Source organism: Gossypium hirsutum, chromosome D05, assembly GCF_007990345.1.
Source record: "Gossypium hirsutum isolate 1008001.06 chromosome D05, Gossypium_hirsutum_v2.1, whole genome shotgun sequence".
Taxonomy (NCBI): Eukaryota; Viridiplantae; Streptophyta; class Magnoliopsida; order Malvales; family Malvaceae; genus Gossypium; species Gossypium hirsutum.
This window is the reverse complement of record NC_053441.1, coordinates 10069454-10096817: the sequence shown is the minus strand read 5'-3', so window position 1 is coordinate 10096817 and position 27364 is coordinate 10069454. Positions and strand designations below refer to the sequence as shown.

The following is a 27364-nucleotide window of genomic DNA, read 5'->3' as shown; positions in this document are numbered from 1 at the left end:
AGAGTAGGAGCATGCAAAAGCTAAACTATCATTAAACTCTTTTTTTATTCTTCATCTTTTAACATTCAATTTGCATCACTTTTTTTGGTTAGAGAAATGGCATCACTTAAGAATGTTAAATAATTGGGTATTTCGGTATGTTTTAAGTTGTGTTAGTGTAATAGCAGCAAATTAATCTGATCTTCTTATCAAAAAATGAATATATAAAAATGGGATCCAATTCTTTTTTCTTTTTCTGAAGGCAGAATCCATATATGATATCAGTAATAAAAATAAAATATTCCACTTGCAGAAAACAGCAAATAATAAAAGGCAGGGAACATAAAAAACGCACCAAAAGAGCCTCTGTCCCTCAAAGGGTGTAAGCTGTTACAGTAGATTCCGTGAAGAGATAAGTCCCTTTCTTACAACAAACAACCTCACAAAGCATAAAAAACCAATTTTCTTTTTCTTTTTTTATTATTTAGTCCGTGAAGTTTATAAATGTTGTAATTAAAATTAAAAGAATATAAGTAGTCATAATCTCAACCTAGTAACTTAAGTATAGTCCAGTCTACATGAGGCTAGCAGGCATTGTTTTATATGGAGAATGTAATTTCGCTTACGTCGCATGCAACAGGTTTAATGTCATAAATATGAAGGACAAAAGAAATTTAAAAAATTATGAAAGAAGGATGATATAATAATATGGGGTTGGAGTTGAATCTATTTAAATCCAAAGAAAGAAGGAGAAGAAGTTTAGAAGGGGGTGGTGTTAATTAGTGTGTTGGTAAGTAAAAGCATGTGAATCCCCAATAATTCGAGATGCAGCAGTGGGACCTTTAGCCAGCCCTTCCTCTTTTGTTCTCTTCCTCTTCATCTCTTTTTTCTTTTCATCACTCTCAGCTCAGCAATGTTGTTAATGAAAGGAATGGCTCTTCTCCCTTTTATGCTTTCACTACTTGTTCTCCTACTCCACTATCACAATGAGGTTCACTGTTATGGAGACAAGCAGCTTCTCCACCTTCCATGGGACACTGTTGATTCTACTTGTTTGTCTCATAAATCAAGTAAGTTGTTACTTTTTCTTTTAATGTATGTTTTTACTTTTTATCAAACGAAATGAACAGGACTCGTTACATTACATTGCTAGCCAAAGCTTCACCCTTGTTTTATTTTCCACCTTGGAGAGATATGTATCTCTGTCTCAGCTTCTTCTTCTTCTTCTTCTTCTTTTATCCTGCTAGGAAAGGAAAAAGGACCCATAACTGCTTTCATGGCTTCATGCCTTGTGGGAGACAGCCATTATTGCCTCACTCTTTATCACTCTCTTTTTATTTACTCCATATAGTGGAAGGAAAACTATATAAACTGTACTTTAAGCTTGACTTTGCTTTTCATTACATTATTTAATCTATAATTGGCTTATATGTGCTTCTAATTTGAAGATCTCACTTCTCTTTTAATACTCTCCGTATATAAAAAATAAATATCTCTAATTTTCAATTTATATTACCTAATTGTGTTCACTGCTTTTGGTCAATGGACAGGATTGAAAACCATCGAAATCCATATATATACGTGCCTCTTTTTGTTTCTTGCATATCAACTTTTTGCTTTCTTTTATTCCATTGGTTTTGCTTTTTTGGCATTGCAATGCTTTGATCTTTCTTCATGCAAAATTATGTTTGATTAAGGGTGGGCATAATAACATCCCCTTTCATTATGGATGTTTAGGACAGGAGAAAGGTGCAACCATATTGGAAATGAAGCACCAGGACTATTGTTACGGAGGAGGGGTCAAAGACTGGAACAAGTTGCTTCAAAAACGCTTGATTTTGGATGATCTAAGAGTTCAGTCATTGCAAGCCCGGATAAAAAACATGGCCTCTACCCAAACACGTGATGTTTCCGATGATAGACTTCCCTTAACTTCTGGAGTCGAACTCGGGACGCTAAACTACATTGTTACAGTCGAAATAGCTGGTCGGAAAATGACGGTGATTGTTGATACCGGAAGTGATTTGACTTGGGTTCAATGCCAGCCTTGCAAATCATGTTATAGCCAAAAAGAACCTCTTTTCAACCCTACTGCATCTCCTTCCTACCGAACAGTCCCATGCAATTCATCTGAGTGTCAATCACTTGCATTTGCTACTGGAAACACCGGAATCTGTGGGGAAAACCCGCCCACCTGTAACTATGTTGTTAGCTATGGCGACGGATCCTACACTCGTGGTGAATTAGCTCATGATCAACTCAATCTAGGGAAGACTCCAGTGGACAATTTCATATTTGGGTGCGGCCGGAACAATAATGGTCTGTTCGGTGGAACTTCAGGTCTGTTGGGTCTAGGGAGGAGTTCAATCTCTCTGGTTTCTCAAACTAAAGCAATATTTGGTGGGTTTTTCTCCTATTGTTTGCCATCAACACAATCTGGAGCATCAGGTTCATTAGTTTTGGGAGGCAATTCATCAGTTTACAATACTTCTAGCCCCATTTCTTATACCAGAATGATCCCAAATCCAAAGCTATCAACTTTTTATTTCCTCAACCTTACTGGTATCAGTGTTGGTGGGGTGACACTGCAAGATTCAAGCTTTGGTAAAAGCTCGATGCTTATTGATTCCGGGACGGTTATCACAAGGCTTCCTCCAACAATGTACAAGGCCTTGAAGGCAGAGTTTCAGAAACAATTCTCCGGTTTTCCTACTGCACCGGCTTTCTCGATCTTGGATACTTGCTTTAACCTTAGTGCATACCAAGAAGTGGATGTTCCTACAATAAAATTGCAGTTTGAGGGTAATGCTGAGATGAAGGTGGATATCAACGGGGTCTTTTACTTTGTAAAGACAGATGCATCTCAGGTTTGTTTGGCTCTTGCAAGCCTCTCATTCGAAGACGAAATAGGTATCATTGCAAATTATCAGCAAAGAAACCAAAGGGTTATATATGATACAAAGGGGTCTAAGTTGGGATTTGCGCAGGAAAGTTGCAGTTTTACTTGAGCAGAAAAAAACAGCAATGGTTGGCTGCTTTGGAGATACATATATATATACATATAACCACCATCTTTTCTAAGCCAAGTGATGTGTTGGCAATTAACAATACCTATACCCTACCATCTTTCTTAATTCATATTATATACATATTACTCCACAGGGAGAATTGAAGGTACAGATTACGTTAGCCACTCAAGATTTCCTGAGTGATTAGTAAATGTTAAAAATGGGGGTTGGGGGGGTTGGCAGCTATTGCCAGAAATAACACTACTTCCACAGCAGAGGCAAGAGTTTAATTTTCATGTTAAATGAATATCCTTGTACTATTTATTTCAATGTATGAAGAAAGATTTTCAGTGTGTAAATCAGTTTGTGTCTCTGACAAAGCATTGACAATGTAACTAATTCCATTGCCATTTTAGCCGGAATGCACATAGTATACAATACACACTTAACCACTAGAATCAGAGGTCAGATGCAATCAATTAAGTTGAAGCAGAGAGTGAGAGACAGATGGAGAGAGGACCTGCAACATACCTAGAAACTGTCCGGACTCTGCATTTCCAATGCTACAGGCAAAGTGGCAACTGAGTAAAGCCAGAATTTCCAGATAATATGAACTCCCTTGAGCATAGGTTCAGATGCTTCAGCAAATGATTCAAAGGCAACCATACCTCCGGAAACATAATACTGCATAGGGACAAAAAGGAAGACGTCCTTGCATGTCTAAGTACTCAAACATTCTAAAAGGTAATTGTTACAATAACTTCCCAGCAAGAAAAACGATGTCCACTTTTGGAGAGGTTATTCCTTAAATACCAGCCCAGGTTCAAGTCAGATGCTATTGACAAGAGTAGCCATTTCAATATTCTCAGGTTCAAGTACATCATTGCCCCTTTTTGTCCTCAACATCTCAGATGGAAGGATGGACAAGTTGGGATCACTTCTAGGCATCAAAAATAGGAACCCGATTGGAATAAGTCTTAACGGGCTCCGGATAACAATGGCTATCCAAAGGTTGTCAAATTGTGTACGTGTAACATTCAACATGTGGAGCACTAGGCCTCCTGACCAGGCTGATGAAAGCAATCCTATTTGATCAATTGACATGATTAGAGCGAAGAAAGTGCCTTCTATACCAGATGGGAAAAGCTTGGAGCTAAGTACGAGAAAAGGCATCCATTTAATACGCCCAATCATACGAGAAACTGCTTCATCAACCACCACAAAGAAATAATCTGGCATACCAAGTTTCAAATTTATACGCAACACCAATACCAAATCCAGCAATCCAGAAACACCATGCAACAGCTGGGCCCAAAAAAGTATATCACGAAAAGGATGGTTTTTCAAAAAGTTTTGGTACAGAAGGACCCCAAAAAGAGAGCCCACGGCACCAACAGAGAAGATGGATCCAACAACTTCCTGCAAAATGCATACAATTGCAGCTTACAACCAAGAGATTTATTAGATATTGGGGAAAAAAACAGTCAAAATGCCTATATCACTTTCTTTTTCCTGTTGACTACTTAAGGTTATTCCCAGAGTCTAGACTGCATAAATTAAATAATGAAAACATTAAGAACACAAAGGTAGAAGGTGCAAAGAAACACTAACAAATAATATAAACATGGACTAACTGTGAAGTGTACCTAGAGAGGTGGTGTAAGCAGATCCATCACTAAGTAGACGCAACCCAACCCAAAGTAACTTTAAAAGTGAGAAATTAACAACTTGAATTTGAATAACATAAAACCAAGCAACCTAAAACCAAAATGACCAAACCAATACCAATACCTGCTACTGTAATTGTCAAAGGATGACCTGACTTCACCCAAAAAATAACCAACATAATGAATGCTGAATCAACTTTAAAAGTCAACATGAAAATAACTTCAACCTAAGATAACTTAAATTTGGGCACCCTGATGCCCAAACAAGCCAAACGATTGAAATTAGGAGCAACATACTACTACTTGAATCCAGCTCAAGAGCCCACTTGCCAACTCCAAAGGCAGTGTTATTACTGAATCATATGTAATATAAAAAGAAATGGTGCTACCTGTGAGAAAGATGGACCCTCCTTTGCATCTGTATACCAGTAGAACATCCCTTCATGGATATGTAAGCCTAGTGCAAGAGACAAATAAATGTATAAACACGGTCGCCAAACATCCCGGCATTTCAGTGTTGTCCACATAACCTTGCTAGCATCTACAATTTTCTCCTTTACCTAATCTCAATTTCCAACATTTCAATATATCAAGGAAGAACTGAAAGATCAATGCAGAGCTTGTTGGGAAGAAACCGAACAACCGAAACAAAGCGAAAGCACAACCGGTGTTCTTTCTCTCCTTATAACTCCTGTCAAAAATTATGGCAAGCACAATAGCACAAGATATGTTCTCTAGCAACCTTAATCAACCACAAATCAACTAATGCAACCACAACAAAAATAAATAGAGACACCGATATTTTTACGTGGAAAACCCCTCTAAATTAAGGGTAAAAACCACGAGACTTTAGAGTCCGATAAAGAGCTCCACTTTCATCAAATGTTCGGCTACAAGATCACAATATCAAGCCTACAACAAGCATTCAACTCCGACAAGGCTAACAATATGTAATCTTTAGCAAAAGAGAGACAAATGAGAGAACATCACCAAAAAACGCAGCTACTGAAAAATGGGTATTTCCGACGCTAAAAGACTCGGATGAAAAATCCGACCGTACAAAGTCAAGAACACCTTATCGCCTAGCTGCTGTCCAAAAATCAGCTCAATCGAACCACGGATGGACCTTCGATCGAGTAGTTGATCGCTGCTGCACCAAGCTTCAATCTCACTCTCTGTTTTTCTCTCTGGATGTAATTGAGAATTTTTGCTCTCAATTAAGAATGCTGCCCACTCCCACGTTAAAAGGCCAAAAAATTGGCTTTTGACAAAACCAAAAAGAAGGCAAAACATTGTGGCAGAAAATATGGGTTTTTCCCACATAGTGGGACCCATACCCAACAAATCTCCCCCTCCAACTATGTGGGGAATGCCTCCATGCCGGAAGTCAAACAACATGCTTCAAACTTTCCTCTTGGTAAGGCCTTCGTCAACATATCAGCACCATTATCATTAGTGTGTATCTTCTCAAGCTCTAACAGCTTAGCTTCAAGAACATCTCGTATCCAATGGTACCTCACATCAATATGCTTAGATCTAGCATGAAAAGTTGAGTTCTTACCAAGATGAATAGCACTCTGGCTATCACAGTACAGGACATACTTCTCCTGAGTAAAACCAAGCTCATGCACAAACTTCTTCATCCAAAGCATCTCCTTACACGCTTCGGTTGCTGCAATGAACTCTGATTCGGTGGTGGACAATGCAACACACTTTTGCAGTCTCGATTGCCATGCCACAGCTCCCCCTGCATAAGTGATTAAGTAACCTGAAGTAGATCTCCTCGAGTCAATGTCTCCGGCCATGTCTGAATCTGTATACCCAACAATAACAGGTTTCTCATTGCCGAAACAAAGTTTCATGTTGGAAGTGCCACGAAGATATCTCATAATCCACTTCACTGCATTCCAATGCTCTCTGCCTGGATTAGAAAGAAACTGACTAACTGTACCAACGGCATAAGCCAAGTCTGGTCTCGTGCAAACCATTGCGTACATCAAACTACCCACGGCTGAAGAGTAAGGAATTTTCTGCATCTCTTCCTTCTCCTTTTCTGTGGAAGGACTATGCTTAACACTCAATCTAAAGTGCATAGCAAAGGGAGTATTCACCGTTTTAGCTTTGTCCATACTAAACCTTTGAAGTACTTTCTCAATGTACCTCTCTTGTGATAACCATAATTTCTTGGCCTTTCTATCACGTGTCAGTCTTATGCCAAGAATTTGCTTTGCTGGCCCCAAATCCTTCATTGCAAAGGATTTACTCAACTCTTGTTTCAACTTCTCAATTCTAGAAGCATTCTAACCAACAACAAGCATATCATCAACATAGAGCAAAAGAATAATAAAATCATCACCAGAGAATCTCTTAACAAACACACAATGATCAGAAGTAGTCTTCTTGTAGCCTTGCTCCCCCATAACAGACTCAAACTTCTTGTACCATTGCCTTGGAGCTTGCTTCAAACCATACAAGCTCTTCTTCAATCTGCACACATAGTCCTCTTTCCCTTGTGCAACAAAACCCTCTGGCTGCTCCATGTAAAGCTCTTCTTCCAAGTCACCATGAAGAAAAGCAGTTTTCACATCCATTTGTTCAACCTCTAGGTCATAACAAGCTGCCAAACTCAGTATAGTTCTGATAGAGGACATCTTCACAACCGGAGAAAATATTTCTTCAAAATCAACCCCCTTTTTCTGAGTATAACCCTTGACGACCAATCTAGCTTTGTATCGTGGAGATGAAGACTTCTCTTCTTGCTTCAACCTGTAAACCCACCGATTCTTCAAAGCTCTTTTGCCCTTAGGCAGTTTCACCAATTCAAAAGTATGGTTCTCATGCAAGGATTGAAGTTCGTCTTTCATCGCTTCAACCCATTGATCTTTGCATTCACTCTCCATAGCCTCTTCATAACATTCAGGTTCTCCCCCGTCAGTCAAAAGAACATATTCATCAGGAGAATACCTGACAGAAGATCGTCGATCTTTAGAAGACCTTCGAAGTGGAACTGCTGGTGGAGCTGTAGGTGCTTGTTGTTGATCATTCACAACATCATCCATGGGAGTATCAAAGTCACCTATAGTCTGATGGTCACCACTAACATCACCATGCACATCATCCTGGATAGGATCTGGTGAAGAGTCTAGGGGAACTGGATTCACATCGATCAAGTCACCACTACCTTGTGAATCCACTTTCTCCGTCTTATCAATGTCATCAATGGTCTGATCCTCAATGAAGACTACATCTCTGCTTCTCACGAGTTTCTTCTAAACTGGATCATAGAGTCTATAACCAAACTCATTATCTAGACCATAACCAATAAAAATGCATTGTCGAGCCTTGGCATCCAACTTGGATCTTTCATCCTTTGGAACATGAACAAATGCTTTACAACCGAACACACGTAGGTGATCATATGACACGTCTTTACCAAACCAAACTCTATCTGGCACATCACCTTTCAAAGGAACACTAGGAGACAGATTTATCACATGTGTCACTGTATTCAAAGCTTCAGCCCAAAACGATCTTGGTAACTTTGCATCTGACAACAAACATCTGACTCTCTCAATCAATGTTCGATTCATTCTTTCAGCTAACCCATTTAACTGTGGAGTTTTTGGTGGTGTTCTCTGATGTCTGATTCCCTGTCGCAGACAATACTCATGAAACGACCCTGTGTACTCGCCACCATTATCAGTACGAATGCACTTCAACTTTTTCCCAGTTTCCCTTTCAACTGATGCTTGAAACTGTTTAAACACCTCAAAGACTTGATTTTTAGACTTCAAAGTGTAAACCCATAGCTTTCTTGAACAATCATCAATGAAAGTCACAAAGTAAAGTGCACCACCATGTGATCTTACTTTTATCGGACCACAAACATCTGAATGGACCAACTCTAGCAACTCTGATTTCCTATGAGGAGGATGGCTTCTAAATGAAACTCTTTTCTGCTTTCCTGCTAGACAATGAGCACAATTCTTCAGTGTAGCATTCTTTAAACCCGAAAGTTGATTCTTTTTCGCTAAACAGCTAAGCCCCTTCTCACTCATGTGACTGAGTCGTTTATGCCACAACTCAGTTGAGCTGTCATTCAGTGTCACATTCACCATCTCTCGAGAAGTCAAAGCTTGCATCAAGTACAAATTTGAGCTCTTCTTTCCTCGAGCCACAACTAAGGAGCCTTTAGTCAGCTTCCACTGCCCTTCACTGAAGGTGTTACAAAATCCCTCATCATCAAGTTTTCCTGCAGAAATCAAATTCAAACGGACATCCGGTGCATGTCTGACATCCTTGAGAGTTAACTTTGTTCCATTGTTACTTACCAAGCTAACATCTCCCATACCAATAACCGAAACCAAACCATCATTACCCATCTTCAATACCCCAAAATCACCAGGAGTATAAGATGTGAAGAATTCCTTCCTCGACGTGACATGAAGTGATGCACCAGTATCAATTACCCAACTAGTCTCGTCGCATGCTAGGTTGACCAAATTCTCATCACAAATAACTAACAAATCTTCACGAGTAACAGTAGCAACACGCTCGAATTTTTCATCGTCATTCCAATCGTGTTTATCACCACCACCTTTGTTCTCTTTCTTCCACTTGAAGCAATATTTCTTGATATGACCTTTCTTACCACAATGATGACACTCAAGATTCTTGTATCTCGATCTTGACTTGCTTCGGTTTTTATCTCTACCATTTCCATCTTTGTCTCTGTTTCTCCCCCTGTTCTCGATAACCAACACCTCGGACTGTGATGTAGAACCCTGAGATCTTCTTCTAACCTCTTCATTCAACACACCACTCTTAGCCAAATCTAAAGTAATAATACCCTGTGGGGCAGAATTAATGAGTGAGACTCGAAAGGTCTCCCAAGAGTCTGGTAGAGTAGCAAGCAACCAAAGTCCTAAAATCTCGTCATCAAATTTGACACCCATACCAAGCAACTGATTCATCATACTCTGAAATTCACTAACATGGTCAGCTATAGACATTCCTTCTTTATATTTCAGCGCCATCATTTTCTTCAGCAAAAATAACTTGTTATTGCCCGACCTCGAAGCATACAAGCTTTCAAGCTTCTCCCACAATGTTCGAGCATGTGTCTCCTGATCAATGTGATTGTAAACATTTTCTTCAACAAATTGCCGAATAAAGCCACACACTTGTTGATGCTCAAATTCCCATTCTTCATCACTTTTCGAATCGGGTTTTTGAGTAGTAAAGACCGGAAGATGCAAAGCCTTCACAAACAACAAGTCCTTCATTTTATTCCGCCAAAGTTGATAATTTGTGCCATTCAACATAATCATCTTGCTTGTATTAATTTCCATAATTATCTGACACAATAACCTAGCTCTGATACCAGTTTGTTGGGAAGAAACCGAACAACTGAAACAAAGCGAAAGCACAACCGGTGTTCTTTCTCTCCTTATAACTCCTGTCAAAAATTATGGCAAGCACAATAACACAAGATATGTTCTCTAGCAACCTTAATCAACCACAAATCAACTAATGCAACCACAACAAAAATAAATAGAGACACCGATATTTTTATGTGGAAAACCCCTCTAAATTAAGGGTAAAAACCACGGGACTTTACATTCCGATAAAGAGCTCCACTATCATCAAATGTTCGGCTACAAGATCACAATATCAAGCCTACAACAAGCATTCAACTTCGACAAGACTAACAATATGTAATCTTTAGCAAAAGAGAGAAAAATGAGAGAACATCACCAAAAAACGCAGCTGCTGAAAAATGGGTATTTCCGACGCTAAAAGACTCGGATGAAAAATCCGACCGTACAAAGTCAAGAACACCTTATCGCCTAGCTGCTGTCCAAAAATCAGCTCAATCGAACCACGGATGGACCTTCGATCGAGTAGTTGATCGCTGCTGCACCAAGCTTCAATCTCACTCTCTGTTTTTCTCTCTGGATGTAATTGAGAATTTTTGCTCTCAATTAAGAATGCTGCCCACTCCCACGTTAAAAGACCAAAAAATTGGCTTTTGACAAAACCAAAAAGAAGGCAAAACATTGTGGCAGAAAATATGGGTTTTTCCCACATAGTGGGACCCATACCCAACAGAGCTTGCAAAGAAAATACTTACTCTTCTATAAGCAAAGTTGCGCACTTGGGATTCTCTCAACAAGATTCCAACCAAAACAACTAGGCTAGCAGGGATTGCAAGCAACCCAAATACACCCTGTAGGAAAAGTAACACCTTCAATGACTCATGCAATACAGAAAGAACTTTATGGCCTAATAATAGGTACACAGAATACCTTGTCAACCTATCCTAACTTGAGTGGTTGCTGAAGAAAAATAACTCTTATATCAAAATTTCTTTATTGTGTAAAATCTTCTATTATGGATATATTGGCACAACATCTGTAATATTTACAAAAGATTCTGCATTCTTGTATGAAAAGAGAAAGAGAGACATAAAAACGGAGAAAGACAGAAATTCTAAATTCTTATAAGGTTAGCAAAGTCTGGATTTCAATCAAGTTGTGAGATTACATGCCTTGAATAATTAGTAGCTTTCAAATAAGAGAAAATAAGCCAGGCTAAGGCTGTGAGGTGTTCTTTTATGCCTGGACAAAGTTTTGAAAATTAAGATTCAACTCATTAGTCACTTGATATTGGCTTCATCATTGACCCTATCTGTAATAGCCCAATTTTCAGTGATATCGGAAACAGTGGTTCGAGACCACCAAATCCGGTAAATGAGCTTGTAAATTTTATTATTTAATATTTACGAGCCAAATGTGTTTTTTAAAATATTTTTGAATTAGTAAATTTGTGTTTATAAGGATTTATTAGATTAATTGAATTAGAAAATGAGGTATTGAGACCTCGATTTTATAAATTGAGCTGTAAATATTTTTATAAATATTTATGGAGTATCATTAAGGTAATATTAAAATTTCTTTAGAAAATTTTAATGTTTCGGTGGTCAATTAATTAAAAAGAATTAAGTTGAAAAAGATGCAAAACTTGCTAAAGTGATTAAATAACCTAATAATTAAATAAGGAAGGACTTGAGAAGCAATTATGCCTAAAGCAATAGGCTGAGGCGGCATAGCAAGAAAAAGAATCTGGAAATTTGGTGAAATAAGGGCAAAATTGTAATTTTTTTCAAAATTAGGTGAAATAAAAGGGAAATTAGAATTTGTAGAGAAATCATCATCATTTTCAGCTGAAAAACAACCATTGAAGAGGGTTTAAGCTTATTTTTCATACTTTAGCTTCATGTAAATTTAATTCTTGCTTTTTTCTTAAAATTTTTATGTTTTTGGACTTTTACAACTAGGTCCAACTTACTATTTCTTTAGTTTTTTATTTTTTTGAAAGTTTTGGAAGTTACCATTGATGGATTCATATGACTTTAGTTATTCGATGATGAAATTGAGATCTTAATGAATATTTAAAGGTATTTATTAAGGAAATTTTGGATGAAATCATATTTTCGGGATTAATTTAGAAAATTGTTAAATTTACGGAAAATTCTGAAATTTCATGGAATTATTGAGTTATTATTGATATATATATGAAAATATCTAGGCTTGAAATAATGATTAAATTGCATGAATCTTTCAAGCCTAGGAACAAAATCATAAATAATTAAAAGTATAGGGGTAAAATGATAATTTCGCCTAAAATATGAATTGGATAGAAATGAATACGAATTATATTAAATTGAGCTAAATTTACCCGTATAGATCCGGATAGACCAAGTACGGAAGTAGATTGTGGTAAAGAAAAAGTATCGAATTAGTAGATTACAAGTCACGAACAATTAATCGAGATAAGTTTGTGTAACTTAATTGTGCAATTATATGTTTGAATTTATTTGAATGATTTGTATGTGAATTGTGTATTGGCCATGTATATGAAATTTAATCATATATCTGGAAATACCTGATAAATGTTAAAGTCTCGTTTGAATGAATGAAACTCGATTAGATATAGGGTTCTGTTTCTCGAAATGGTAATGTTCCTGCATATGTTACGGACGTACCATATAATGCTTGAGGGAGAGCTTTCTATTTAAGTGCTCTAAAGAGTACTCCCGGACATGAATTGATGGATTTCTGATTTGTACACTTTATGTGTACTACCCTCGTATCCACCGAGATTTCAAATGATTCAACGAGTGAAATTCTGACATGAAGACAAGTGAAAATCAAAATGAAATTAATATTTGAAAAATACATGAAATACATGGAACTTGGTATTTGATGAGCTCATCTTTGTTATTGCTATTTACAATAAATAACTAACTAACATGTTTGATGAGATTGTGTGCTTAGGTTATGGCCAAGTTGTCTGGGATGCATGTGTATGTTTATTTAATGTACAAATGAATGGTAAGTTTATTTCCCGTTATACGAACTGACTAAGCACTAAGTGCTTACTCGGTTTTATTTCCTTTGTTTTATAGTAATACGAAAGCTCGTTGGATTGGACGCTTGGCGGAGATCACTCACACTATTCATCGGCACATTTCAGTACAAATATAATACTAATTATATATATAATGGCATGTATAGGTTTCGGTTAGCCAATGTTGGCATACAAATATTTTTGTTGTAAATAGCTATTAGAATGGCTTGTGAGGAATGTATTTTGGTATATTAACATATTAGTTAATTTCATGTTTGATATTAAGTAAATATGGTCAAATAGATAAATTCACAAACATGGATTTATGAAGTGATATGGTATGTATGAGACTTGAGTTTTGCATGATTTAAATGTTTTGGATTGGCTTTTGGATGTGTTAAAATGTTTGTGTAGGTGGATGATCAAATGGGTGAGAAATAAAGTTTAGAAATGGCCTTATTTTGTCCATACGGGAAGAGACACGGGCGTGTCTCAGCCGTGTGTGACACATGGCCTAGCACATAGGCGTGTGTTCTTGTCGTGTGTCCCTTGCATCTTAAAATTCAAAACAGAATGCTTAGTATTTTTCACATGGCCTGGCACACGGGCGCGTGGCTTGGCCGTGTGATCCTTTTACCTTAATGTTTTGCAAGTCAGAGAGTTACATGGGCTGGGGACACGGCCGTGTGACCTATTTCATATACCACACGTCCTAGGATATGGATGTGTCACTAACCACATGGGAGTGTGACCCCTGCACCTAGAAAAATTTTGAAATTTCGCGAAAAATTCTGAGTTTTTTATTTAGTCCCGACTTGTTTCTAATGTATGTTTTGGGCCTCGAGAGCCCTAATAAGAGACTTTACAATAAGTTTTCTGACATGTATGATAAAATAATATAAAATTGTCTGTACTCATTCTGTAAGTTCTGGTATAACCCTGTTTCGACAACGGATACAGATTAAGAGTGTTACACTATCAACCCTTAATATTATTCAGAATTCCTCTCTATGATGCTCTATTATTAATCAACTACTCTCAAATTTTATAAATAATTTTAGTATTGTAAAGATGGAGGTAATTGAAATTCAATGGCACAAAGAGTTTTGGTTTCATTTTCTATTACTTAAATGCTAGGAATGCACCATAAGATTTACTAGTTAAAATTAATAATTCAATTGGAACTGTTTGATCAAATGCCCAATTCAGTTAATTGTATTGAATTTTTCAAAGAATCTGAAAACCATCAAATCTAGAATAACGCAAATCAATTACTAATAAAATACTGGGTAGAAAGGAAACCTTGGCTCCAACTAGGTGAACAAAGAAGCCACTAAGCGAGAATCCTAACAATGCTCCAATAGAAGAGCTCATCCCACACAAGCTCTGCATATCACCAGCAAGGTAAGTATGACTTATAGCATGTTGTGTGACACAGGCACCAATAGCCACATCAGCAATTGCAATACCAGCACTTCCTGCCACCGGGGATAACAAGGCAAATCCAAGATGCAGATTCTTATGGAGTGATTGAATTAGCATTGAGATCACACCAAGAAACCCTGAAATAATCATAAATAAATCTGTCAAAAAATTGAACTGATCATATATAATAAGGTATACCGGGTTTTCTATCTTCCATCCTCTTTCTTTGCTCTTATTTTCCTTCTTTTGTCTACGCCGGATTATAAAAAGAAGTTGGAAAGATTCCATGATATATCCATTACCCATCAGAAACTAAAATTCAGGTAACAGGACGCCATGAACAAGAAGATTAAAAAAAATCCAATAATAAATAACCAAAAAGGAAAAAAGAAAAATTATGGCTTGGGTTATTCATAATTTACCAGCAAAAATTAAATAAGGCCGTCTCCGGTAACCAAGAATGGGGACAACATCAGTAAGGAGGCCCCAAAGAGGCTAAACAATCCAAGGAAAATGAATTATCCCAATCAAGACCTGCGCTTTAGAGGGTTGTACCTTCTGCTCATCTTTCATGTAGTACCATGTGCTAACTCTGCTCAAGCCAACACCAAAACCCTAACTGATTCCGTAAACTATCACCACTCCCAACACAAAGCTCCAATGCAACTCTTCACTCAACATTCTTAACCATTGTATTGGCCTTAACATCATTTCCAGAATACCTTTCTTGGGGTTAATCCTTCTCACATGGCTACCTCCTGCATCCTGGTGAAGTGGCTTTGTCTCGCTGTCTTCCCGTTCTTCCATCATTGCAAAAACTGGATTCTGTTTTGATTTGGGCATAGTTGGAGATAAAGAATTAAGAGAAAGATCAGACAAGAACCCAGAATTTTGGACGGTTTGATGAAAGAGGAGGAGGTGGATGGGTCAATATATGTAAACAAGGAAATCAAAATTGAATTAGGGCTGTCCAGTTTTGAATGTCCTAATTCCCATATATCCATAACAAATTTGTGAGCTTTCCTATTTATAATTTATTTATACTAATAGTACTATATATTAAAACTATAAATATGTTGTTTAATAGATGTAAGTAAATTCACATTATCACTTAAAATTACATTTTAGATAAAAAAAATCAAGCTTGCACCTGTCAAAACCACTCACTATGAATACCCTGTAATTAAAGCTTACCAAACTCCTCCAAAATGTCTGACGTGTGTTTTAGATACTACGTTTGATGTCAGCTATATGTGCAGCATCATAACTTCTGGCATTTTAGATCCGCATTCACTGCTTGACAATGTCATGGCGTTGAAAGGGCCTAAACTTGGACCCAAGTAAGGCCCAATAAATCCAAGCCCACTTTCACAATAAAATTGTAGAAAAATAGACTAACCCTTTAATTTAGTGTAAGGGTAAGTAATTGGCATAACAACCCTATCCCAACCTAACCTTTTCACAGCAATTAGAGTTTATTCTTCTTTCCTTTGATAAAGGGGGAGTTGCCTCGTATTATTCGTGTAATTATACATTCGTGTTTTATACCTTTTCAATTTTCAAGTACGTGAGAGTCCAAGCCTTTATGTTGTTAGCCGAAAATATAGGCATACGCCGCATAGTATGGCGCACCATTATCAATAGAAAAGTGTTGTCGTCCAAAGCTTTTACCCCTTTGCTTCCACAAATATTTATATAATTTTTGTTTGAAATGGTAAATTTTTTTATTTTTTAGACCGTGATTTTTTAATTTCAATGCAATAGGTGCAATTTTTTAGACTTAAATATAATGTGTATATATATATTTAAAGTTAATATTTAATATATTATCAGTGAAAATTTATCACATATCATTAGAAAACATTTAAGTTTCAATTTTTGATAATTTTTATATTCCATTTTTTAAAAATAATTTTTTTATTTGAAAATATATTTGATATCTATTTTCTTATAACATAAAAATGAAAAATATAATACTTTTTTATATTTATATAAACTCAAACAGTACTAAAATATGATAACTCACTAGCGGAAGGAATGAAAATTTTACATAACTCAGAAAGAATTATGTAAAATTCAAGCTCCATGATGCCAATTCTTTTTTATTTAAAAATATTTGATAAATGAATGTCTTTATCTCCTATCTTTATCTACATTTAATGAACCAATACAGATAAACAAACTCCCTTCCTGCAAACTTAATTATGCATTGCCACTAAATCCTTAACTTGTTTTTTCTTTTTCAAATCTAACCATCAAGCTCGCAATGAAACATGGGCATCGCCAACGAATCTAGGTCGCCAAAAATAATATCATCATCCTCAGTGTAGCTGCTAGAGTCTTGACAATCAAAGTATGTTTGAATATAATCCGGAAAGCTCCGACGAGGTACGTTAGGTTCGGGCGGCGTTGATGGACATGCAGCCTCCGATGTCCTATCTAACATTTCCTTAATTTTTGATGATTTCAGCAAATGCCCTAGTGCCGATGAGGCTGAGCTACTGCTGCCATTGCTATTGCTGTCGTCTAGTCGTGTATCACTTGTACAGTAAGTTTGAGATTGGATGGAAATCTCTAACTTCGTGTCATGATTAGGACTTGGGGTTGAATTGGTGTCACCATTAAAGTTTTGTTGAGGGTTTGAAGAGTTATTGGAATCACTTTGGTCATTTGGATGTAACCAACCGATATAACGACTTAGGTCAAAATTCGTAACCGCATTGAGTCCTCTGTATTCTATGGCAGCCATGTCATAAGCCATCGCTGCTTCTTCTTGTGTTGCTGAAAAATAACAAATATCAAAGTTATAGAAAGAATTACAACAAATATCAAAGTTATAGAAAGAATTACAACAAATTATGACACATAATAATATATTTTTTAAAATAAATAATTATTTATTACACTATATAGTATAGTGAATTATATTAAAACACATCATCAATAAATTAATAAATATATATATAATTACTAGATGTTTTAGCAATTGGCGAATTATAGCTGACTGACAACATATCAACTTATATTAAATATGAAAGTTTTAAAAAAAAAAGTAAAAGTAGTTTAGGGATAAAAAAATGGTATAGATGATGAAATTTGATAACCAAACCTGCAGGAGTGATGTGAAATGTTTAGAAAAGAAGACACGAACCAACTAAAACCATCTAAATTAATTAATGTATATAATAAAGGAGAACTAAATATGCATGCAAATATGGGTGGAGGGTTGGAGATTTAGTTGAATTGACTTTTTCAAATCTTAAATAGCTCAGTAGGCGAGGCTGTTGAAGTTTGGTAAACAATATCTCAACCAACTGGATTTTATTACAATTCATTCCCATCGTTTTCCTTTCACACACATATAACCATGTATTCTGATTTTATAAAGTAAAGCCTCCCACTAATTTAATTGGAAATTTAGAAAGCAATTAACTAATAAAAATTTACCATATGTCCCAAGATAGAGATACTTGTTGCCAAATACTCTGCCAATCCGAGCTTCCCATCTTCCATTGTGGTGGTGCCTACAAAATGGATTTTTTTTTAAAAGTTTTAAATGGCCATAATAATAAACCCCACAAATTTAAATTTTAAATCTAATTCTATGAGTTAGGATCAAACCTGGCTACGCCTCTATATTTTGAGACCCCACGAGCAAATCCACTGCTTTTCCTTTAAATATTAAACCAAAAATATGTATAAATGAATTAAAAACTCTAATTATTTTATATATATATATTCTAAACGATAAAGCTTTGATTAATGGTATTCTTTACACTTTTCTTTTTTTTCAAGTATTACCTCCTCAAAGATCCAATGTATTCTTCTTTTGATTGACTCTCCATTTCCTTGAGTTCCTTTTCATAAGTGGATAACTACAACAGAATTAGTAAGCCAAAAGTGAATTATCTTTTACCCAAAACAGAAACATATAAAGTCTGTGTATATAAGAAGAAAAATCCAACATTGAAATGAACATACTGGGAAATTAAGGACAGTATCTTGTCCCCAGTACTTCAATGCAGCCAAGTCATATGCATGTGCAGCCGCTTCTTCATCCGCATAAGCACCTAATCAAATATCAATACATCGAAAATAATGAATTCCATCAAATTCTGATACAGGCAAAAATCAAATGGATTCTACAATTTCGACATAGCTATTGACAATGACAAGTCTATTAAACAGGGTGAGGGGAAAAAGAAAGATCATCAAGGTGATCAAAACTCACCTAAATACACTGCATTAATTTCAGTTTCGATCTCGTCATCAAGCCAAACCAACCATGAAATTTACAGAATTAAATTTGAACTGTTAGTTTGATTGTATAAAAAAAACCAAAGGAAAATTGGGCGAGGAAGAAGGATAGTTATTATTATTACCTTGTCTTCCTTTTTTTTTCTGCGATTCATTCCAGCAATTCTTATCCCACAAATGAGCTTCAAATCTCCCTGTCCATCGGTGCCTGATTAATGAAACCATCGAGAAATCAAAACAGAATGCCAAGAAAAACAAAAGAAAAGAAAAAGCAAAATAAAATTAGAATTGAGACTGTCCGTATATCTTGAACGAACAAAATCGCCAAGAAAGATCACCAATCCCTTATAACTATATATATATGTATGTATGTATGTATGTATGTATGTATGTATGAATAATTACCTAGTAACGCCTCGATACGTGGAGCTACGTTGGGGAGGAGAGTGACGGGGAACAGTTTTACGAGTGCGCTTGAGTTTGGTTGTAGGTTGTGCAGCAGTTTTTTCATTACCCGAACCGTTCTTCTGGTCTTGATGTGAGATTTTCGCCATCAAAAAACTAAAAACAGAAAAAGCTGAGGTCAAGAGTAACAAACACACACCCTCACTCTGAAAACCTTAAGAATGGGAGGGGAAAAAGAATGAGAAACGATTTCAAAGGATCCAGGAAAAAACAAAGGTTAAGGTCTTTGTTTGAGGGGAAAAAAAATAGAAGGGGGGAGAGAGTGTTGATACAAGGATGTGTTGGCCGTCTTGAAGCGGTTTTTTCTCTACTCTCTTTTGGCTTCGGTTTGAAGTTATGCTCTCCGAGATAAATAATATCATCATTTTATTCTTAATTTTATTTTTTGACTGAGATTGATAGGCACTTCTACTTTAGCTTGCTTTGACTATTTGATTTTGGTTGATTATCAATATTTAGACTTATTTGATTACAATCAGTTTAAAGATTTAATTTGAGTTAACTGATAATTTCTAAAAAAAAAAAAAAACCTTAATACTTGAAATGATTTAGAATTGTTGAACATTGCATCAAATTGTGTTTAATTCACATTTTGACCTCTAAGTCCTCGGTTGAAATTAGTCTTGGTTTAACATTTTTCTCCCAGCATTTTTAAAAAATATAAAATTCATTAAAAATATTATCTGGACTCGTTCACATAAATAAATTAGTGCAACATTTTTATTATTATCTTCAAGCTTTTCTTATATATTAATAAATTTAATCTTCCATTAAATAAATGGATTATGAATGAAAACATACTGCTTCATTAATAATCATATTTTTTAATTGACATTTCTATTTATGTAAAGCATTATCTTTATAAGTGAACTATAATGGAAAAGGGACACAAACTTTTAGGGACTGTTGCTCATGGTCATTTGCTTCCTGTTTTCCAAAACGTATAAAACCTTTTTTTCTTTCAAAAGAAACATACGGTTTATTCGAATAATTTCAAAAAAAAAAAGGAATTTATAATAAATAAATAATAGCCACAACTCAAGATCACGATTTTTCCTTGTATGCAGAAAAAATATAGAGATGACGCATGATTCACGAGCAAGAATTTTGGTTTTCATTACTGAGAATGAAAGTGGCATATCAAATACGTCTTTCCTTTTTGTATTTTCTCTTTCGAAGTATTTTCAAAAAGCGAAATCTATACAACGACTTAAAAGTTACCATCTTAATTACCATCTTTGGTATTTTCAGGTGAAAGTCATTTAAAAAAAAAAGAAAACTGTGTTTTTAACTTTTTAGTCTGTTCGAGTGGAAATTATTACAAAGCTTTTTGTGTTGAAAACATAATGATTCGTTTTTATGTTGTGATTGAGTTATGTTAATGTTATTTGCATAATTAGTTTGTTTTATATAAATCTTTGACATATTGATATATACAATTTTGTGCATATCATTTTTTGTATTCATTGTATTTGCATAGTTTCTTAAAGTGATTCGATTTAAAAACTAAATTGTGTGTTTATATCATTATATTGTTTCTCAATCAATCTCCTGTTTATAAAAATTGTTATCATGTTTGAGTTTAGAAAATATTTTATGGATCTTTGCATTATTTGTTGTAATGATTCTAGAGAAAAATATATGTTTCTTTTCATGTAAAAAGTTAATCAATTTATATAATATTTTATACATTAATAATTTGTTTCAGATGGACTTGGATATATTTGTATGTTTATGTAATTTTCATTTTTTTAACTATAAATTGCGTTTTGATTTTTATACTCATGTTTAAATTTCATTTCATATCTTACTAATTAGTGGTTAATTTTAACTTCAATATTTATTACACACGTAATATGTCTTATAATAGAACTATTAAATGTTTATTTTTAAAAAAAATATCGATTTTTGGTTTTGCGCATCCTTTTCTAACAACGCGAAATAAATAAAAAAACTTGCATCTTTTTTCTTCTATTTCTTTTACTGCTGAGAGTGGCGGATCCTAAAACTATTATTATTACTTTCTTATAGAACAACATAACTTATCACAGTTACTAAATCCCAATAAACTTCGAAAGTTTCTCTAATATACTATTAATTAATGGGACTTTTCAATTTCACAACGGAATTAGAGAGTTATAATATCTCTTGCTAGGTTATAATTATATACATTTAAAAAATCAATAGGTCGAACTCTATAAAAAAATATTATAATAAATACAATAAAAAACTAACTGATTTATGAAGTAGTGTATAAAGTAAATTCGCATCAAAATCAATAAGCTCATTAAATTATAAGTTTATCAATTTATAAATAAATACTAAAGAACAGACGTAAAAGTAACTCTTCTAGAATAAATGTAAAACATCTAGAACCTCGAGAAAAAAAAACCCTTTAGTTACATATGCAAAATAAGTAGCAACTGTTGGGAAGAAACCGAACAACCGAAACAAAGCGAAAGCACAACCGGTGTTCTTTCTCTCCCTATAACTCCTGTCAAAAATTATGGCAAGCACAATAGCACAAGATATGTTTTCTAGCAACCTTAATCAACCACAAATCAACTAATGCAACCACAATAAAATAAATAGAGACACCGGTATTTTTACATGGAAAACCCCTTTAAATCAAGGGTAAAAAAACCACGGGACTTTAGAGTCCGATAAAGAGCTCTACTATCATCAAATGTTCGACTACAAGATCACAATATCAAGCCTACAACAAGCATTCAACTCCGACAAGGCTAACAATATATAATCTTTAGCAAAAGAGACAAAAATGAGAGAACATCACCAAAAACGTAGCTGCTGAAAAATGGGTATTTCCGACGCTACAAGTCTCGGATGAAAAATCCGATCGTACAAAGTCAAGAACACCTTATCACCTAGCTGCTGTCCAAAAATCAGCTCAATCGAACCACGGATGGACCTTCGATCGAGGAGTTGATCACTGCTGCACCAAGCTTGAAAAACTGATTTTTTTTCTTCTCTCTTTCTCTCTGTTTTAATTTGAGATTTTTTTTATTTAGCTCTGCAAAAATTTCTGCCCACATCACCCGTTAAAAGCCCCCCCAAAAATGGCTTTTGACAAAACCAAAAAGAGACAATAAAATGTGGCAGAAATTATGGGTTTTCCACATAGTGGGACCCATACCCAACAAATCTCTCCCTCCAACTATGTGGGGAATGCCTCCATGCGGGAGGTCAAACAACATGCTTCAAACTTTCCTCTTGGTAAGGCCTTCGTCAACATATCAGCACCATTATCATTAGTGTGTATCTTCTCAAGCTCTAACAGCTTAGCTTCAAGAACATCTCATATCCAATGGTACCTCACATCAATATGCTTAGATCTAGCATGAAAAGTTGAGTTCTTACCAAGATGAATAGCACTCTGGCTATCACAGTACAGGACATACTTCTCCTGAGTAAAACCAAGCTCATGCACAAACTTCTTCATCCAAAGCATCTCCTTACACGCTTCGGTTGCTGCAATGAACTCTGATTCGGTGGTGGACAATGCAACACACTTTTGCAGTCTCGATTGCCATGCCACAGCTTCCCCTGCATAAGTGATTAAGCAACCTGAAGTAGATCTCCTCGAGTCAATGTCTCCGGCCATGTCTGAATCTGTATACCCAACAAGAACAGGTTTCTCATTGCCGAAACAAAGTTTCATGTTGGAAGTGCCACGAAGATATCTCATAATCCACTTCACTGCATTCCAATGCTCTCTGCCTGGATTAGAAAGAAACCGACTAACTGTACCAACGGCATAAGCCAAGTCTGGTCTCGTGCAAACCATTGCGTACATCAAACTACCCACGGCTGAAGAGTAAGGAATTTTCTGCATCTCTTCCTTCTCCTTTTCTGTGGAAGGACTATGCTTAACACTCAATCTAAAGTGCATAGCAAAGGGAGTATTCACCGCTTTAGCTTTGTCCATACTAAACCTTTGAAGTACTTTCTCAATGTACCTCTCTTGTGATAACCATAATTTCTTGGCCTTTCTATCACGTGTCAGTCTTATGCCAAGAATTTGCTTTGCTGGCCCCAAATCCTTCATTGCAAAGGATTTACTCAACTCTTGTTTCAACTTCTCAATTCTAGAAGCATTCTGACCAACAATAAGCATATCATCAACATAGAGCAAAAGAATAATAAAATCATCACCAGAGAATCTCTTAACAAACACACAATGATCAGAAGTAGTCTTCTTGTAGCCTTGCTCCCCCATAACAGACTCAAACTTCTTGTACCATTGCCTTGGAGCTTGCTTCAAACCATACAAGCTCTTCTTCAATCTGCACACATAGTCCTCTTTCCCTTGTGCAACAAAACCCTCTGGCTGCTCCATGTAAAGCTCTTTTTCCAAGTCACCATGAAGAAAAGCAGTTTTCACATCCATTTGTTCAACCTCTAGGTCATAACAAGCTACCAAACTCAGTATAGTTCTGATAGAGGACATCTTCACAACCGGAGAAAATATTTCTTCAAAATCAACCCCTTTTTTTTTAGTATAACCCTTGACGACCAATCTAGCTTTGTATCGTGGAGATGAAGACTTCTCTTCTTGCTTCAACCTGTAAACCCACCAATTATTCAAAGCTCTTTTGCCCTTAGGCAGTTTCACCAATTCAAAAGTATGGTTCTCATGCAAGGATTGAAGTTCGTCTTTCATCGCTTCAACCCACTGATCTTTGCATTCACTCTCCATAGCCTCTTCATAACATTCAGGTTCTCTCCCGTCAGTCAAAAGAACATATTCATCAGGAGAATACCTGACAGAAGATCGTCGATCTCTGGAAGACCTTCGAAGTGGAACTGCTGGTGGAGCTATAGGTGCTTGTTGTTGATCATTCACAATATCATCCATGGGAGTATCAAAGTCACCTATAGTCTGATGGTCACCACTAACATCACCATGCACATCATCCTGGATAGGATCTGGTGAAGAGTCTAGGGGAACCGGATTCACATCGATCAAGTCACCACTACCTTGTGAATCCACTTTCTCCGTCTTATCAATGTCATCAATGGTCTGATCCTCAATGAAGACAACATCTCTGCTTCTCACGAGTTTCTTCTGAACTGGATCATAGAGTCTATAACCAAACTCACCATCTAGACCATAACCAATAAAAATGCATTGTCGAGCCTTGGCATCCAACTTGGATCTTTCATCCTTTGGAACATGAACAAATGCTTTACAACCGAACACACGTAGGTGATCATATGACATGTCTTTACCAAACCAAACTCTATCTGGCACATCACCTTTCAAAGGAACACTAGGAGACAGATTTATCACATGTGTCACTGTATTCAAAGCTTCAGCCCAAAACGATCTTGGTAACTTTGCATCTGACAACAAACATCTGACTCTCTCAATCAATGTTCGGTTCATTCTTTCAGCTAACCCATTTAACTGTGGAGTCTTTGGTGGTGTTCTCTGATGTCTGATTCCCTGTCGCAGACAATACTCATGAAACGACCCTGTGTACTCGCCACCATTATCAGTACGAATGCACTTCAACTTCTTCCCAGTTTCCCTTTCAACTGATGCTTGAAACTGTTTAAACACCTCAAAGACTTGATTTTTAGACTTCAAAGTGTAAACCCATAGCTTTCTTGAACAATCATCAATGAAAGTCACAAAGTAAAGTACACCACCATGTGATCTTACTTTTATCGGACCACAAACATCTGAATGGACCAACTCTAGCAACTCTGATTTCCTATGAGGAGGAGGGCTTCTAAATGAAACTCTTCTCTGCTTTCCTGCTAGACAATGAGCACAATTCTTCAGTGTAGCATTCTTTAAACCCGAAAGTTGATTCTTCTTCGCTAAACAGCTAAGCCCCTTCTCACTCATGTGACTGATTCGTTTATGCCACAACTCAATTGAGCTGTCATTCAGTGTCAGATTCACCGTCTCTCGAGAAGTCAAAGCTTGCATCAAGTACAAATTTGAGCTATTCTTTCCTCGAGCCACAACCAATGAGCCTTTAGTCAGCTTCCACTGCCCTTCACTGAAGGTGTTACAGAATCCCTCATCATCAAGCTTTCCTACAGAAATCAAATTCAAACGGACATCCGGTGCATGTCTGACATCCTTGAGAGTTAACTTTGTTCCATTGTTACTTACCAAGCTAACATCTCCCATACCAATAACCGAAACCAAACCATCATTACCCATCTTCAATACCCCAAAATTACCAGGAGTATAAGATGTGAAGAATTCCTTCCTCGACGAGACATGAAGTGATGCACCAGTATCAATCACCCAACTAGTCTCGTCGCATGATAGGTTGACCAAATTCTCATCACAAATAACTAACAGATCTTCACGAGTAACAGTAGCAATACGCTCAGATTTTTCATCGTCATTCCGATCGTGTTTATCACCACCACCTTTGTTCTCTTTCTTCCACTTGAAGCAATATTTCTTGATATGACCTTTCTTACCACAATGATGACACTCAAGATTCTTGTATCTCGATCTTGACTTGCTTCGGCTTTTATCTCAACCCTTTCCATCTTTGTCTCTGTTTCTCCCCCTGTTCTCGATAACCAACACCTCGGACTGTGATGTAGAACCCTGAGATCTTCTTCTAATCTCTTCATTTAACACACCACTCTTAGCCAAATCCAAAGTAATAATACCCTGTGGGGCAGAATTAATGAGTGAGACTCGAAAGGTCTCCCAAGAGTCTGGTAGAGTAGCAAGCAACCAAAGTCCTAAATTCTCGTCATCAAATTTGACACCCATACCAAGCAACTGATTCATCACACTCTGAAATTCACTAACATGGTCAGCTATAGACATTCCTTCTTTATATTTCAGCGCCATCATTTTCTTCAGCAAAAATAACTTGTTATTGCCCGACCTCGAAGCATACAAGCTTTCAAGCTTCTCCCACAATGTTCGAGCATGTGTCTCCTGATCAATGTGGTTGTAAACATTTTCTTCAACAAATTGCCGAATAAAGCCACACACTTGTTGATGCTCAAATTCCCATTCTTCATCACTTTTCGAATCGGGTTTTTGAGTAGTAAAGACCGGAAGATGCAAAGCCTTCACAAACAACAAGTCCTTCATTTTATTCCGCCAAAGTTGATAATTTGTGCCATTCAACATAATCATCTTGCTCGTATTAATTTCCATAATTATCTGACACAATAACCAAGCTCTGATACCAGTTTGTTGGGAAGAAACCGAACAACCGAAACAAAGCGAAAGCACAACCGGTGTTCTTTCTCTCCCTATAACTCCTGTCAAAAATTATGGCAAGCACAATAGCACAAGATATGTTTTCTAGCAACCTTAATCAACCACGAATCAACTAATGCAACCACAATAAAATAAATAGAGACACCGGTATTTTTACGTGGAAAACCCCTTTAAATCAAGGGTAAAAAAACCACGGGACTTTAGAGTCCGATAAAGAGCTCTACTATCATCAAATGTTCGACTACAAGATCACAATATCAAGCCTACAACAAGCATTCAACTCCGACAAGGCTAACAATATATAATCTTTAGCAAAAGAGACAAAAATGAGAGAACATCACTAAAAACGTAGTTGCTGAAAATTGGGTATTTCCGACGCTACAGGTCTCGGGTGAAAAATCCGACCGTACAAAGTCAAGAACACCTTATCACCTAGCTGCTGTCCAAAAATCAGCTCAATCGAACCACGGATGGACCTTCGATCGAGGAGTTGATCACTGCTGCACCAAGCTTGAAAAACTGATTTTTTTTTCTTCTCTCTTTCTCTCTGTTTTAATTTGAGATTTTTTTTTTGTTTAGCTCTGCAAAAATTTCTGCCCACATCACCCGTTAAAAGCCCCCCAAAAATGGCTTTTGACAAAACCAAAAAGAGACAATAAAATGTGGCAGAAATTATGGGTTTCCCACATAGTGGGACCCATACCCAATAGCAACCATGCATTGAAGATATATTTTTCTTTTATTGGTATGATATATATGAAACTTAAAGGGTTCTTCTCCACTACATTGTTAAAAGATATTATTTAGTGTTTTGTTTTTGGCTTAGTTAAAAATTATAACTTTGACTGATCTTAAAATTATATATATTTATTTTGGTCCCATTCAAAAGATTCCAAACATTGTCCTTGTCTGTAAAA

The 27364-nt window shown here is 36.2% G+C and overlaps 3 protein-coding genes across 5 annotated transcripts; 1 reads left to right on the top strand and 2 right to left on the bottom strand.

The window, feature by feature from the left end:
• The first annotated feature begins 544 nt into the window (after positions 1 to 544).
• Positions 545 to 3346, top strand: LOC107913783 (aspartyl protease family protein At5g10770). The gene is made up of 2 exons (XM_016842413.2): positions 545 to 1049; positions 1717 to 3346. The coding sequence occupies exons 1-2, from the start codon at positions 893 to 895 to the stop codon at positions 2985 to 2987; spliced, it is 1428 nt and encodes a 475-aa protein (XP_016697902.1). The 5' UTR covers positions 545 to 892; the 3' UTR covers positions 2988 to 3346.
• On the bottom strand, positions 3278 to 15706 carry LOC107906397 (probable folate-biopterin transporter 3). Of its 3 annotated transcripts, none has more exons than XM_041093641.1 (5): positions 15047 to 15706; positions 14369 to 14628; positions 10788 to 10883; positions 5044 to 5214; positions 3278 to 4406 (listed from the first exon to the last, which is right to left on the bottom strand). In XM_041093641.1, the coding sequence occupies exons 2-5, from the start codon at positions 14606 to 14608 to the stop codon at positions 3816 to 3818; spliced, it is 1098 nt and encodes a 365-aa protein (XP_040949575.1). In that variant the 5' UTR covers positions 14609 to 14628; positions 15047 to 15706; the 3' UTR covers positions 3278 to 3815. The 3 variants fall into 3 exon arrangements, with proteins under 3 accessions (XP_040949575.1, XP_016688867.2, XP_040949574.1); XM_016833378.2 differs by having other exon boundaries at positions 14914 to 15700; XM_041093640.1 differs by having other exon boundaries at positions 14369 to 15705.
• Positions 15707 to 16529: 823 nt separating this feature from the next.
• On the bottom strand, positions 16530 to 19549 carry LOC121217691 (AP2-like ethylene-responsive transcription factor At1g16060). The gene is made up of 8 exons (XM_041093639.1): positions 19154 to 19549; positions 18874 to 18956; positions 18723 to 18731; positions 18473 to 18561; positions 18293 to 18366; positions 18113 to 18163; positions 17939 to 18015; positions 16530 to 17272 (listed from the first exon to the last, which is right to left on the bottom strand). The coding sequence occupies exons 1-8, from the start codon at positions 19300 to 19302 to the stop codon at positions 16740 to 16742; spliced, it is 1065 nt and encodes a 354-aa protein (XP_040949573.1). The 5' UTR covers positions 19303 to 19549; the 3' UTR covers positions 16530 to 16739.
• Positions 19550 to 27364: the final 7815 nt, after the last annotated feature.

Excerpts from the sequence above, each read along its gene's own strand:
- LOC121217691 (XM_041093639.1), bottom strand. The coding sequence starts at position 19,302 with ATGGCGAAAATCTCACATCAAGACCAGAAGAACGGTTCGGGTAATGAA. Across the intron at positions 18,164-18,292 it reads TACATTGGATCTTTGAGGAG|GAAAAGCAGTGGATTTGCTC; the intron begins GTAATACTTGAA and ends TAATATTTAAAG. Across the intron at positions 17,273-17,938 it reads TCTCTATCTTGGGACATATG|CAACACAAGAAGAAGCAGCG; the intron begins GTAAATTTTTAT and ends GTTATTTTTCAG.
- LOC107913783 (XM_016842413.2), top strand. The coding sequence starts at position 893 with ATGTTGTTAATGAAAGGAATGGCTCTTCTCCCTTTTATGCTTTCACTA. Across the intron at positions 1,050-1,716 it reads TTGTTTGTCTCATAAATCAA|GACAGGAGAAAGGTGCAACC; the intron begins GTAAGTTGTTAC and ends ATGGATGTTTAG.
- LOC107906397 (XM_041093640.1), bottom strand. The coding sequence starts at position 14,797 with ATGGGTAATGGATATATCATGGAATCTTTCCAACTTCTTTTTATAATC. Across the intron at positions 10,884-14,368 it reads TTCACCTAGTTGGAGCCAAG|GGTGTATTTGGGTTGCTTGC; the intron begins GTTTCCTTTCTA and ends CTTTTCCTACAG. Across the intron at positions 5,215-10,787 it reads GCAACTTTGCTTATAGAAGA|GTAAAGGAGAAAATTGTAGA; the intron begins GTAAGTATTTTC and ends AATTGAGATTAG.